Source organism: Artibeus jamaicensis, unplaced genomic scaffold (assembly GCF_021234435.1).
Source record: "Artibeus jamaicensis isolate MK-2021 breed Jamaican fruit bat unplaced genomic scaffold, CSHL_Jam_final contig_685, whole genome shotgun sequence".
Lineage (NCBI taxonomy): Eukaryota > Metazoa > Chordata > Mammalia > Chiroptera > Phyllostomidae > Artibeus > Artibeus jamaicensis.
Genome location: NW_026521924.1, coordinates 12204168 through 12217460, shown reverse-complemented (window position 1 = coordinate 12217460; position 13293 = coordinate 12204168). Strand labels below are relative to the sequence as shown.

At 57.0% G+C, this 13293-nt stretch overlaps 1 protein-coding gene across 4 annotated transcripts; it reads right to left on the bottom strand.

Annotated features, from left to right (window-relative positions):
• Nucleotides 1–46: 46 nt before the first annotated feature.
• On the bottom strand, nt 47–13090 carry ADISSP (adipose secreted signaling protein). Of its 4 annotated transcripts, none has more exons than XM_037147787.2 (6): nt 13022–13090; nt 5805–5921; nt 4278–4420; nt 1948–2086; nt 946–1068; nt 47–706 (listed from the first exon to the last, which is right to left on the bottom strand). In XM_037147787.2, the coding sequence occupies exons 2-6, from the start codon at nt 5821–5823 to the stop codon at nt 606–608; spliced, it is 525 nt and encodes a 174-aa protein (XP_037003682.2). In that variant the 5' UTR covers nt 5824–5921; nt 13022–13090; the 3' UTR covers nt 47–605. The 4 variants fall into 4 exon arrangements, with proteins under 4 accessions (XP_037003682.2, XP_037003685.2, XP_037003681.2 ...); XM_037147790.2 differs by lacking the exon at nt 13022–13090 and adding an exon at nt 12551–12572; XM_037147786.2 differs by lacking the exon at nt 13022–13090 and adding an exon at nt 12270–12401.
• Nucleotides 13091–13293: the final 203 nt, after the last annotated feature.

The following is a 13293-nucleotide window of genomic DNA, read 5'->3' as shown; positions in this document are numbered from 1 at the left end:
GACTGGGTGTTCTCAGAGACCTGGAGAACAAAAATCCACTGGCCACTGGTATTCACTGAAAGTTTTATTTAAGTTTTATCTCAACCGGTTGTTTAAAAACTAAATCACACACACCTGGGGGGTAGGGGCTGGGAACTGTACCCCCCTCCAATTCTCCATGGGCAGCGGTGGGAAAGAGGGAGGGGGCGAGAGGTGGCTTAGACGAGACAGCAACAGCAGCAATGGGACGATGACATCAGAGCGCCAGTTCCGTCCTCTCCCAGGCCCTGGCTGGAGCTCCTATGGCTTGCAGTGCGGGGTGGGTTTACCCACCCCAGGTCCTCCCCTCCCCTGCCCCTCCTCAGATAGCTCCTTGGGGGCTCAACCCATTTCTTCCCGCAGGAGACTGAGGCACATGGAGAGGAAGAAGCAGGAAGAGGAGAATGCAGGAGGGGCAGGAAGGTGATAACAATGAAGACAGAGGTGAGGCGTGGGTGAGGCCCCAGGACACCCCCTCCCACGCCCACCCTGGGGAGGCAGGAGGAAGCCACACCATCATGCAGCATTTGGGGAGCGGAAGTGGAGATTAAGGCTGAGGGGCCCCGAGGCGGGCCGGGGCATGGGCCTCAGTCGAAGCCGTGCCAGTCGCTGTGCTCCGAGTCGTATTCTAGCTCAGCGCCCACACACTTGACACCGTCCAGCAGCATGGGTGTGCCATGGTGCCGGTCTGCAAGGCAGACCGCAAGTCAGGATGCCAGGCCGGACCCCGGCGCCACCCGATCCAAGGAGACCCCTCCACCCTCTCTCAGGGTTCTACTAGGGGGCAGGGAGAAAGACACCCACCAAAGAGGTAGGGAACCCCAGCCAAGGTAAGGGCCCCTTTTTCACACTGGAGGAAGGCAGAATCCCCTTTTGGTGAAACCGGGGCTCCCCTCCCCTAGCCGGATGCACGCCTTGCACTCTCACCCATGACGCGTGCCTGCACCACCACTCGCACACAGGTGCCCCCGCCACCTTCGCAGGCGAGCAGCATCTCCTCCTTGAGGACGCCCTCCTTGTGCGCCGTGTACTCGCACTTGATGCTGTAACCTGTCCGAGCAATCAGCATCTCCATGGGCTCCCGCCCCTGCCCCCCGAACCCCGGCACTCACTGGCCCCACCACCACCACTGAGACTGGCCACCTTCTCCAAAGGAGCGAGGGTGGTCCAGGACCCATGTCCCCAAGGCAGGGACACAGGACTCAGAAATTTCCCATTCTTCAATGAGCGCCACAGGCCTTGGGCACAGGCCTTGGGCACAGGCCTTCAACCCCTGCCACATATTAAGGCTCCAAGGATCAAACTTAGGCTTCCAGGAGGAGGGCCTGCTGATTCCCCGAAATGGCAGGAAGGAGAGGGGGTGGGCAGGCCGGGACTGGAGCGGATCAGGTGGCAAAAGGAAAAGGCCGGAGGGGTTTTCTCAGGCCACTGAAGGGCAAGGTCATGAGGAGGTGGGGGGACATGTAACTGAAGCTGGGACTTCAGCATACAGTGAAACTGATCACCCAGCCTATGGAGGGGGCAGGGGTTGAAGCCGGCAAGGTAGGGAGAAGCAGCCCCCAGCCCAAAGCCCAGGTGGGTGCTAGGAGGGAGCCAAGCAGAGTTCCTGAGGCTCCAGCAGGTTTTTCCTTGAGGGACATGAGGAAGGAGGGCTAGGGGTCCAGAGCCAGTTCCTCAGTGGCTCCCACCATCCCACTGAGTAAACGGTCAGGCAGCGTGAGCCCGTGGACTTCTGTCTGGGGACTGAGGCCGGGGTCCCGGGACCTGCCAAGCTGCCCCACTGCAAGCCTGTGGAGAGGCATCATGTCCCCGACTGCTGCCTGTCCACACGAGATGGAGGGGAAGGAGCACCCCATGTTCTCGCTCCCACTCGTGCCCAGGCCCTGCTGGAGGGGGGCCAGCCTCCAGTGCCCCGAGCCGAGGACGCACCTTCCGGGACAGGCATGACGCTGAGGAGCTTGAGATGCAGGCTGGGGACAGGTGCTTCTCGGATGTCCTTGCTCAGCCTTTGTACCGAGGGCAAAGTGAAGGTAATCTCATACCTGTGCAGGATCTTCAGGAAGCCAACCTGCAGCAGGAAGGGTGGAGGAAGGAAGCACTTTCACTTACAACTCCCCCAGGGCCCACCCAGACCGTGCCATCTGTGGTCCTGTGAGCCTCTGCACCTGTTTCCTTGGGATTCCTGGGGGGGCCTGTATCCCCCTACCGCTCCCAGCCCAGTGACTCCAGGCCTTTCCCGGGGACCTCGCCCCACAGCTGGGCCACAAACTCCTCAGTGGCCCATTTTATAAACAATAAAATGGAAGCGGGAAATGAGTGCTGGAGGCCCCCCGGTCAGTCTTGCCATGGGTGGCACATAGCAAGCTCCCAGCCTCTGCCAAGAAGGGACCCGTCCACCTTCCCGGAGTCCACAGTCCGGGGCAGGGGCACTGGTTCTTTAGTCACTCATGTGGCGACGCAGGGCAACACGGACTGCACAGGATGAAGGATGGGACAGAATTAGAAACAATGACACTAGATCAACCATGTCAGTCCAAAGCTGGCCCACAGGCCTGGCATCTGAGCATGGACACCCGCTCCAAGGTTCAGTGTGTCCAACGGCCCCGCTGCAGGGTCCAAGCAATTTCTGTTGTATACGGTGCTCGGCAACCAATGCCCTCTGGGACAGATGCCATCCTCGAAAATGCCAGTCATGTGAAGGGTCACAAGCTGGAGTGGCTGTTGAGCAGGTAGGCTGACCGGAGTGCCAGTCCAGGGGACACAGGGGTGCATGCCGTACCCATGGCTCACATGTACGTTTCCTCTCCTGCAATGTGGTTTCTCAGGCCGGATGGCCCTGTCCCTAGGAGCCAGTTGGGACTGGCTGCATGGAACATTTAGCCTTTCAATGGGATGGGGCTGAGGTCACTGCGTGATAAAGCCCAGGCCCTGTGGCTCCCACACTTTGCAGGTGCAAGGCACGCTTCTCTCGAGAGCTTTCTTCTAGACCTGCCAATGGTGACCCGGTGATGCAGCTGCGCCACTGGCAGAATTTTCCGGTGGAAGTACTCAGAGATGTGCAAAAGATATTCATCACTGCCCCATTTATAACAGTGAAAAATAGAAACAGCAGTGACACCAGGAATAGGGAACCAGCTAAATCAGCGATGACACATATAATGGAATACCAAGCAGTTGTAAAATCTTGTAGAAAATTATTTACTGACAGAGGCAGGAGATGGCCCGTAACAAAGGCGTAAGCAAAAAAGTGTTACACTGTGATAGCAGCTTTTTGTTTTTGGAAACAAAGCTATAAAAAAGGCTAAAATGACACATCAAAATATTAACCATTGTTATTGTGGGTTCCGTAACTGGGTACTTTTAAATTTTCTTAGAGTTTTTCTCTATGAGACATGAATGGATTTTGCAATGGGGAGTGAGGGACAGGGAGCTATTTTTTTACAGTTTTGTTTCATTCTCTTTATTCCCTTGGGGAGGGTGTCAGCTGTAGAAGAAAGAGCAAGGATTGGGCAGAAGCAGGTGTGAATCTGGGCCCTTCCTCAGGGCGGTGGGTCTCCAGACACAAGATCCTTCCCCCTGCACCCCCGGGGCACCCCCTGCTCAACTCTGGAGCCCTGGTTTATTGTCCAGCCCGAGGGCCTCACTCCCTGCCCCCCCATCCCCTCCAGAGACTTTCCCTTGTCCCTCCAAGTGGATGTGGGACCCGACAGTGTCCTAGCAGTTGGAGAAGCCACACCAGAGGGTGTGTGAAGTATGACCAAAAGAAAAAAGGGTGTGATCCACTGAGCAGAAAGTATGGGGGTGAAAATCAGCCAGAGTTTGGCAAAGAAGGTAAATAAAGTCACATCTTGTCATCGGCATAATTACCTGCATAACACAGATACATTCTTCCATTTTATTTTCACACCAAGTCTATGGGGTATGAATTGTCTTCACTACAAAGAACGCGAAGCTGAGGTGACCTGCCCAAGGTCACGGACCCAGACCAGCAGGCCTGGGCCTGAACCCAGGCCTGTGACATCACAGCCCAGACACCCACCTTCCATCGCTATTGTTGGGGTGATGCTGATGATAACAACAGTTCCTCCGCTCCCCTTACCTCATTCGGGGTGACGTTCTACCTGCATTCATCCTGTTGCAACCTCACCACTTCCTGCTTTACAGATGGGGAAGCCAGCGCCCCAGGAAGGAGAGAGGCCTAGGAAGCCAGCTTAGAGGGAATGGAACAGACGGGCCCAGGAAGCCAGGCAGGCACATACCTTGACCAGAAAGCTGCTGTCACTCTCCTGGGTGACCATGACCACCGAGTCATGCAGCTTCTCATCAAAGTGGACGTGGCTCTGGGAGCCTTCGGCATCGTGGCCTGCCGCAAAGCGGATACTCCGGACTCTGGGCTTGTTGCCTACGAGGAGAGTGGGAGAAGGTTCCAGGGACTGCAGGCTTCCCCTGCCCCCAAGAAATGACTCCCCCTTGTGGCTTCTCTGCCCCTTGCAATTGCCAGTGACATCACCCAGCACCCACTGGCTGGACTCCTTTCAGGGCTGGGCTACCTCCAACTGACACTGGGGATCCTGAGGTGTGAGGCCCGGTCCTCCCACAGAAACGTACCCTAAGTACAGGTGTCAGGGCGAGTCGGGAATTGGCCAGCATGACCCCTCACTTGGAATGAGGCCGACACCAGAGACAGGAAGAGACCGTCTTCTGGACTCTCACGAAGCCCCAGGCAAAGCCATCCTCAGCTCAGGCCTCCCCTCCACAGCACTAAGCTCCCCATCTCTGGGACCTTCTCTTCTAGGTATGTTTGTGCCCAACATCCCACCTGTCTCTCCCGATGACCCCAACCTGGTAGGAGTAAGGGACAAGGACAGGAACTGTCTCTGTGGAACCCATCTGGGTGGGGGCGAAAACAAAGGGGGCAAGACCCACACTGAGCCTGCTCACCTAGGAGAGGCTGCAGCTGCCCAGAACTCATCACCAATCATTGGCAGGAAAGATGGAAGAACCCAGGGGAGCCTCCAGGACCCTTCCCAGAGACACCTTCCTCTGCTGAACCCCTTACAAGGCCCTCGGCTGCTCCCAGAGGGACTGGGTTCTCCAGAACAGGGAGGCAGGACGTTGACACAGGCAGAGTACCAAGGGCTGGGCTGAGGGCCCACCCCTGGGGGAGGTCTGTCTTACCAAGAGCATGACCCCAGTCCTCTCGGGCCCCCACGGTCCCTACACCTCCCAGGAACCCCGCTCAGAGTCCTTCCCGTGGGAAGGCCTACACCAGCCGTGTCCTGGGCTCTCAGACACTGAGTGGAGGCCCACGGGAGCCAGGCTGGCACTTCCACGTTCCCTGCTGAGACCCCCCAGACCTAACCCTCAAATCTCACCAAGCCTCCCTCGCCTTAAACCCTCCACGAGCCCTTCTGGACTCCGAATGAACCAAAATTCCTTTCTATGGCTCTACTCACCTCGTCAGTCTCAGTGCTCACCCGAAGCCCCTCATGCCCTTCATAGCCACCCCCCCCCAAGGGAACAGGGGCTGGAACACAGGGGCAAGAGGGCGCGCACCTCCAAAGAGCAGCACACCAAGGAACCAGCAGGGGTCACCACATTCCCTGCTAGGGCTCAGAGGTGCCCCAGGACCTGGCACAAATGCTGGTGCAATTACTGATGTCATCTGTACCCACATTCAGACACACGGACACACAGACAGCAGAGGCCCCGCACGCAACAATACCCCTCCAACCAGGGCCCACTAGAAGACCCTGCAAACCCCACCAAGCCCGGTCGGCACTTACCCTTGTTGGCTGCAGCCATGGATGCCCTCCCTGCCAAGGGCTGAGACGTGCAGCTCCTACTGGACCCTGCCACTCAAGCTCAGCAGCCTCCCATGCTCTAAGGACACCAGCAGGAGCCTGCAGGGTGGGGAGTGGGAAAGGCACGGGTCAGGGCCACCCACTGCCTGAAAGCAGAGACCTCTCTTTAGGGAGGACCCAAAACCCTGCTGCTCTTAGTGGCCCAAGTGGTTGGTGCCTGCGTCCTCTAGCACGGCCCACACTCCTCTACCCACATCCCCCATTCGCCAAGAGCCCTCCCCCTGCCTGGCACCCTGTTGACCCAGGGCCCAGTCAGCACGCGCTGAGCTGCAGCTTCTGGGTGCCAAAGTGTGCCCTGGGCACAGGACTCGTGTGCCCAACACCTGAGGCTGATGGCAAGGGCAGTCTAGAAAGGAGGGGACTTTTTGGCACTTTCTAGGAGCCAGTTCTAGTGCTGGTGACCCCAAGAGCTGTACCCTCCTGCAGCCAGAGCCGGCATTATTCAGGTCACACAAGCCAATATGGCCAGGTCCAGGTCAGAGTCAACAGTACGCTTGGAGGGGAGCAGAACCGAGGGCCCACAGAAGACCACATGCCCTTGGAGCTTTCCTTGCTGGTGACCAGTCAGGGCCATATACAGAACAGACGCCTGCGGAGGGGCTGCCCTCACCCCACGGCAGGGGCAGCAGGAGGTGCCCCAGGCAGCCTGTGTGAGCCGTCTGGCCCCCATGGGCAAAACTGGGACCATCTCAGCATCAAAGATAATAATAAGGAGCACAATTGACGGAAACACATGAAATACCAAAAACGAGGGCATTCAGAGATTAGGGAAAGAAGAAGAGAGAAAGCCAAACAAACAACAAACAAACAAACCCAAACCTTCCTTTGTCACCCCCCGCGGCAACAATGCCCCGACATCTTCCCTCTGAAAACTGGCAATAACGAGAAACATTTCAGTCTGTCTCTTGGCCTTTTCTGTAATGAAGTTGCCCTGGTGGTTAAAAGAAAGCTCTTCTTCACAGAAGAGTTCTCGCTATTAAAGAACAAAGGAATGACCAAATGCCAAGTAACTCTGCAAGCAGCTCCCAGTTCAGGCCGGAGGCAATGAGTCAGTGGATGCTAAACCGGGAGGGAAAAGCTTGACAGAAGTGGATGCTCAGATGCCCACATGGCACCAACAGATGACCGAGGGCTCTTAAGGGGAATGACACAAGTTGGCAATGGAGAGATGTGCCACCAGTCCGTCACACACCAACCAATCGCCCCTCGTTCACAGTGGAACCTAACACACTGATACCCCTGATGGGAAGTGGCACAGTGCCACTGACTAGCGCACGGCACCTCCCAAACTGTCTAAGCTGGATCCAGCCGAGCCCCTAGCACCGACTTCTGGCGTAGTGAAAACAGAGGTTAGTGGAACAAATTGAATGGCTCCACATCCTGGCCAGTGAGGCTCAGTCAGTGGCACCTTCGTCCAGGACACCGTAAGGCTGCAGGTTCGATTCCCCATCAGGGCACATGAGCAGAGGCAACTGATAGATGTTTCCCTCCATGTTTCTCTCTTGTATGAATGTCTCTCCCCGCCCCCTTCCCCTCTCTAAAATCAATACTCATGTCCTGTGGTGAGGATAAAAATATAAATAAAATAAATGACTTCCTCAAGAAAGAAATGAGACAAACCCAGAAGGCAGGATAGTTATAGGAAACTGATTTGCCCCTAAAGCGGAAGAAGAAAAATGTAAAAAGGGAGGTTGGGGGGGGGGATGGGCCGAAAACAGACTGTGGGGTCACCACCTGGTTTTTATAGTTTGATTGGAACACAAACACGCTTGTTGGGTTACATTTGTCTAAAACTGCTTTTGCTGTGAAGCAGGACTGCTTTGAGTAATTGCCACAGAGAGCACATGGCCTGCAAAGTCTAAAATATTTACTATCTGGCCCTTCACAGAAAAAGTTTGCCAACTGGGGTTCTAGATTAACACACAGAGACCAAGAAGGCAGGACACTCCATGGGACAAATGACCTGGTTTTTTCCACTCCGCCAGCTGCAAGAAGAAAAATAAACGGGGTAGGGGGTTTCTCACTACCTGTAAAAACTGTATCGGAGGGATAGTCAGGAAATGTGAATGGGACTGGATCTTAGATGCTGGACTTAAGAAATAAGAGCGGATCCTGTCTGGCGAGATAATGAAATTGTGTTCTGTAGAGAAGTATGTCCTATTTTTTCAGAGACACACTGAAGGATTTAGAGATGAGTGACCCACGAATGACCTCGCTTAGTCCAGGGAATGGGGAAGAGAGACCGTGGGGTGACGGCCTCACAGGCGGTCAGGGGCTGGGCCTATGGAGAGCATGACCTGGAGGTCTCTCAGCTGTTGAGCTGACTGGGAACCGGCCTCACTTCCCGCCCCACTTCCCAGTGTGAGAAGCCCACCCAGGCCCAAGACTTGCCTCAAGTGCAGGGTGATCAGCTTGGGTACCAGGAACCTCTGGTAGAAGGAGGGTCAAGGCTTGGGTCTCAGGAATGCAGGAGCCACCAGGGCAGGTATAGTTCTGGGCCAGCACGTACCTCTACCCGCTCCCAGGCCCCACCCAGCCCAGGGTGCAGGGAGGGGCACTACACCCCCACTCATCTCTGTCCAGGGCTGCTCTGGGGACATGTCCAGAAGGGCAGCCCCTTAGTCTTGGGTTACTCAGCTTGTCCCCAGGGATCTTGGCCCTTGGAGAGAAGCCTCTTCTACCCCACCCACCCTCTGAAGCTATGAGCATGTGAGAAAATGGCCATTTGCAAGGGTACCAGACCGTCTTCCTTACCTTTCGAAGGGGCCGTTCCAGCCACACCTGTACTGCCACAAGGGAACTACTGCCCAGTGCCTACAGGATCCCCGCATCTGCCGGGTCACTGAAATTCTTAATCAGTGGCCAGTGAGCGAAGGCTCCTGGGGGCTCTTCACAAAACACTCTGACCTAGAACCTGCAGGCCCCCCCGTTTCCCTGCCTGCTGCCTGCCTGGAACAATCCTGTCCCCTTGGCCTGGATCTCGGCCCCAGTACCTTTCTTAGGTAGCATACCACCACCCACTCCTGCCCATCCCAGAATAAACCTGAAAAAAAAAAAATCTTTAAAAGGATCCCCCTTCTCCCTTCTGGTATCATTTGATATCCACGTTCCCCATCTTACAAGGGCAGTGACTGTTTTTGCCAATCTCTGCGGTCCAGCACCCAGCCCAGCACCTGGCAGGGAAAAACCTGTGTTCGTATTTGTGACATGAGTGGCCAAAGGGGAGCCCGAGTCTGGCCCTTGACTGGGCCCAGCAGGCAGCCATAGGAGAGACTCTTACCAAACGCTCTCAGGAAGAGGAAGGCCCCATCCCACTCTCTTAGCCAACCTCTGCCCGAAAGGGCACGCCCCTCTCCCGTCTCAGAGTGCAGCCTCCCCTAGGCATTCTTCTAGCACTGTCCCCATCAACCGGCGCGCTGCCCGGTCCATCCTTGACGTGGAAAGCCCAGAGGGTAGGGCCTACAGCCCAGAGCTCAGGCCAGAACAAGCAGAGGGGGAGGCAAGTAAATTTAGGGGCCCAGAGGAGGCCAGAAAAAGAAAGCATCCTTCCTTACTGCAGAGTCCTGCCAGACGCTGTCCCCTGGAAGCCAGACTCTTATCTGCACAATTCCTCATCAGAAGCAGGAGGAGAGGGTCCTGAGCCCTGTCCTCCTGCGGCTGCATTCCTGGGGAACCTCTGGGCCCCTTCCTGTGGCAGCCAAGCCCTGAGTGTGACCCCAGCCTCACAGCCTCCCAGAGCCCAGAAGTCCTGGTCCAGATTCGGGCTCCATGGGCCAAGATACTTTGCATCTCTGTGCCTCAGTTTCCTCATCTGTGACACAGGAAAAAGCAGTGGCCTCTTCCACAGAGGGTTTGGTGCAGCCACTGTCTGAAGCTCTGACAACGCTCCCCACTCCACCCCCCTCTTTGCAAAAGCAAACCCCCAAAGGCCTGGTTTCTGAAGCAACGGGCAATTTCAGGGCAGCACCGGCAGAGAGGCACTTCAGACAATACTGGAACAGCCAGGAATGGCACCCCCACCCCCTGGGACTTCGGGCTTCTCAGAATACAACTCAAGGGTTGAGGGGCCTCCCTCCCCTTTGCCACCTCTTCCTGCCTTCTCCCTTCCCCACTCCCAGGCCAGACATGTCCCTAAGGATTAACAGAACAGACTGCTAGGAGCCTGCTGTCCCCCACACCAGAGGGATTCACAAGACTGATGTGAAGAATGTACATCCTGGGGAATGGCCCTAATCCAGCACCCCCCCAAGAAACTGACACCGCCCCTTACATAGGCTGTCAACAGGTCAGGGGTGATACTATGGACATGTCACAGGATGGGGAGGGCTGGAAAGCTAGAATGAGGGTCTTGGGGGCCTCTTTGGCTCTCAGTTACTCTCAGGGAAATTGGGGAAAACTTCTCTCTAGGGGATAGAGTGCTGTCAGGTCAGGTCCCTCTCAGCTTTAGAGAGGATGGCTGTTTCAAGGTTACCCCCACCCCACACCAGGCAGCGCTTAGCCAGGCCCAGTGGAGCCTCTGGCAGGAAGAGCAGGCCCAGGGACATGACAAATGAGTAGACAGAAGGACAGTTACACAGAAACCCAGAGTTCTCAGCCCCTTAGACTCCTGCCCTGCAGGATGCTAGTTGCTACTCGAGGCTGTCCCACCCTGGGGTCCGAGGCTCCATACTGGAAGGAGGGCCAAAGACAGTTTGTAAGTGGCAGGTGGAGCTCCAGAACCTGCCACCTTCTTGCCCTTCTTCCACCCCACAGCTGTACCCCCGTACCACCTCTCTGCCCCAGAGGCAGCCCCCAAGTCTCAGGTACCACAGGACAGGGTCAGCCACAGCTTGCCCTCTGCTTTGTAGCTTGGGACAAGCTAACCTCTTGGGGCCTCACTTGCCATTCATTCCGCAATCCCCACTGTCAACCTGTTCAGGGACTTTCCAAGCCAGGAACTCCACAACCTCCCACCTACCCCTCGCCCCCAACCCAGGGCTCAGACCTGGCTTAAGCACTTAGTCCATCAGAAGCACTGTCCAGCTTTTCATTCAAGCTCAATCTTGTGAAAAGAGTGCCCACACTGACCTGCTGACTCCAGAACCTGACAACAGACATAATGCACAGTTGGGGCCCCACATAAGCTAAACCAATGCCTGGAAAGGAAAGACTGGAAGTCGGGTGTGGCTGTGGCAGTTTCACATCAACTCAGTCTGGATGTGAATCCATGTCCTCCTCCCTCCAGCAGGCCACAGGGGGAAGGATAGGTGAGGGTATTCTCTCTCTCACACAAATGGGTCGAGCAGCGGTGGAAGGGAAAGGGACCCCCACCATGCCATACTCTCCAGTCTGCAGAAGAAGTGCTGCACTCCTCTGCGCATTATCCCCTCCTCACAGAACCCCTCCCCAAACCCTCAGCTGGGAGGTGCTTAAATTCCCTCTAGCCTCCAGACTGTCTGCCCCAACCTGGTGGTTCCAACAAGTAAAGGCCAGGCAGGATTCCAGGTTGTCAACCGACCCTGACTTTCTTCAATTCCCTGGGCAGGAGGAGGAAACAGTAGAGAAAGGCCCTACTCCCACTTCCTCATGCCAAGATTCAAGAGGAAAAGCAGCCCAATGCCTCCTTTCTCAGTCCAGCAGGGCCCCTGCTCACTAATAGGAACATTGGTCCAGAACCTGTATTGAATTCCTCCTGCAGCGTGACAACAGGGAGGTGCTGGCCAAGTCCCCAGATGCACTAGGGTCCAGGGTGGTGGACCCTGTATTCTTTCCCGCCTCCATCCCCGTGGGTGTGGTGCCCCCATCCCTGTCCCATTCTCATTCTCTCTGAGGAAGGATGAGGCTGGAGGACGCGCCCCCCCATCATACCCTTGCTGGGTTTCGAGGTGGCCGCTCCGCTCTGTTTCTCAAAGATAATACTGTGCCCTCCCCGCCCTGCCCTCTGTTGACGCAGTCTCCGAAGCCTGCACTCCCCGACATCACTACCCTCCTTCCTGAGGGTGCCGAGGCATTCAGGGCTCAAGAGAGGCTACCCGTCCAAGGTCACACAGCGAGGCGGTGGCAATAGCTGTGGAGGGGATGCTGATGGCGCCGACCCTGTTACGCCCCCGCCCTCACAGTGTTACACCTGCTCCGGACAGCGCCCGGCAAAAAATACCCCAGCTACACCAGGTGATGGTCACTCGCATCCCCAGGGTTGGACATCTCCCCAGCTCAGATACCAGACAACCCTCCTGAACCCGGCCCCGACAGTGGAGCGGCTCCCCCCCAACCCCCACCCCCACCCCGGCCCAACGCCCCGCTGGATGGGGTCTCATGCACTGACTGCTTAGGACGGAGGCTCAGCCGGAAAGGGATCCCCGCGAGCAGGGAGGAACCGGGAGGTGGCGGAAGGAGGCGCAGTCTCACCGCGCAGGACGCAACCCGGAGCCGAGTCTGGACACCCGCCGCTGGGGAGCTGGTGGTCGCAGCGGCTGCAGGGGGCTCAAAGCTGAGCACGAGGAGGGATCCCAGCGCAGCAGCCTCCCGCCTTACGGGCACGCCCCCGCCTCCGCCCATTGGCTGACCAAGGGGGTGGAGCGAGAATGTTTCGGACCAATAAGCCGGCGCCAGAGAACAGCCAACGGGATTTGCGCCACAGTATCACGTGCTGGGTGCCCAGCGGCTGCGCAGTGCGAGACTTCACTTACCAGGGACTTCACTTAGATTGGGGAATTATCGCGATGTAGCAGCAAGGCCGCCAAGATGTATCCAGGGGCTGGTATCCGGCCGGAGAGAGAGAGGAAAGGAGGACCGCCGCGAGTAGGCCCCGCCCGCGTCCCACCTACAGCAGTGGAGTTAGTACCTCCTGCCTCTGCCTCAACTTAGAAGGGACCTCCCCTAGACTCTGACCCCGGGAATGGCCGTAAGGCGGTCGTTCAGGGCTAGGTGGGGCACACGAAAGTAGCTTCCAAGCCTGCTTGCGCCATTGATTCGCCTCTTTCTAGGCCCTGTCCAGGAATCGCTCTGCTAACCCCGGGTTCCGGCCTCTTCCCCTTACACTCCACTGCCCTGCCTCGGAGGAAGCGCTCGGGCGTGGACCTGAGACTCGTCCTGGGAGTCCTGTTTGCCGAAATAAGCAGCAAAACAAAGAAGGCACACAGGGTGGGGGTTGGGAGAACCTGTGCAGTCTTCCGCGGGGACCGCAGCCTCTGCGCCGTGTCTCCACGGAAGCGGTCGTCATGGCAGCAGGATGGGACTAGCTCAGCGCTGCGGGGTGGGAAGCGGGCACCTGCTTAGAGCTTGATTAGCGAGAGGCGTGGCCCTCGGATCCTAAGCGGTTCTTTCCGCAGCTCTGCCTGGGAATCCATGGACACCGCCTCACACCTTTTTCTGGCCGGAACAGAATCCCTGAAGTGCCCACAGGGAGCTCTCCAGAGCATTCAGCTTCTTC

What these genes read in the sequence shown, in the direction of transcription:
- ADISSP (XM_037147787.2), bottom strand. An exon ending in CGTCATGCCTGTCCCGGAAG is followed by an intron (nt 1,069 to 1,947) that starts GTGCGTCCTCGG and finishes TTGCTCGGACAG; the next exon opens with GTTACAGCATCAAGTGCGAG. An exon ending in GGTGCAGGCACGCGTCATGG is followed by an intron (nt 707 to 945) that starts GTGAGAGTGCAA and finishes TCTGCCTTGCAG; the next exon opens with ACCGGCACCATGGCACACCC.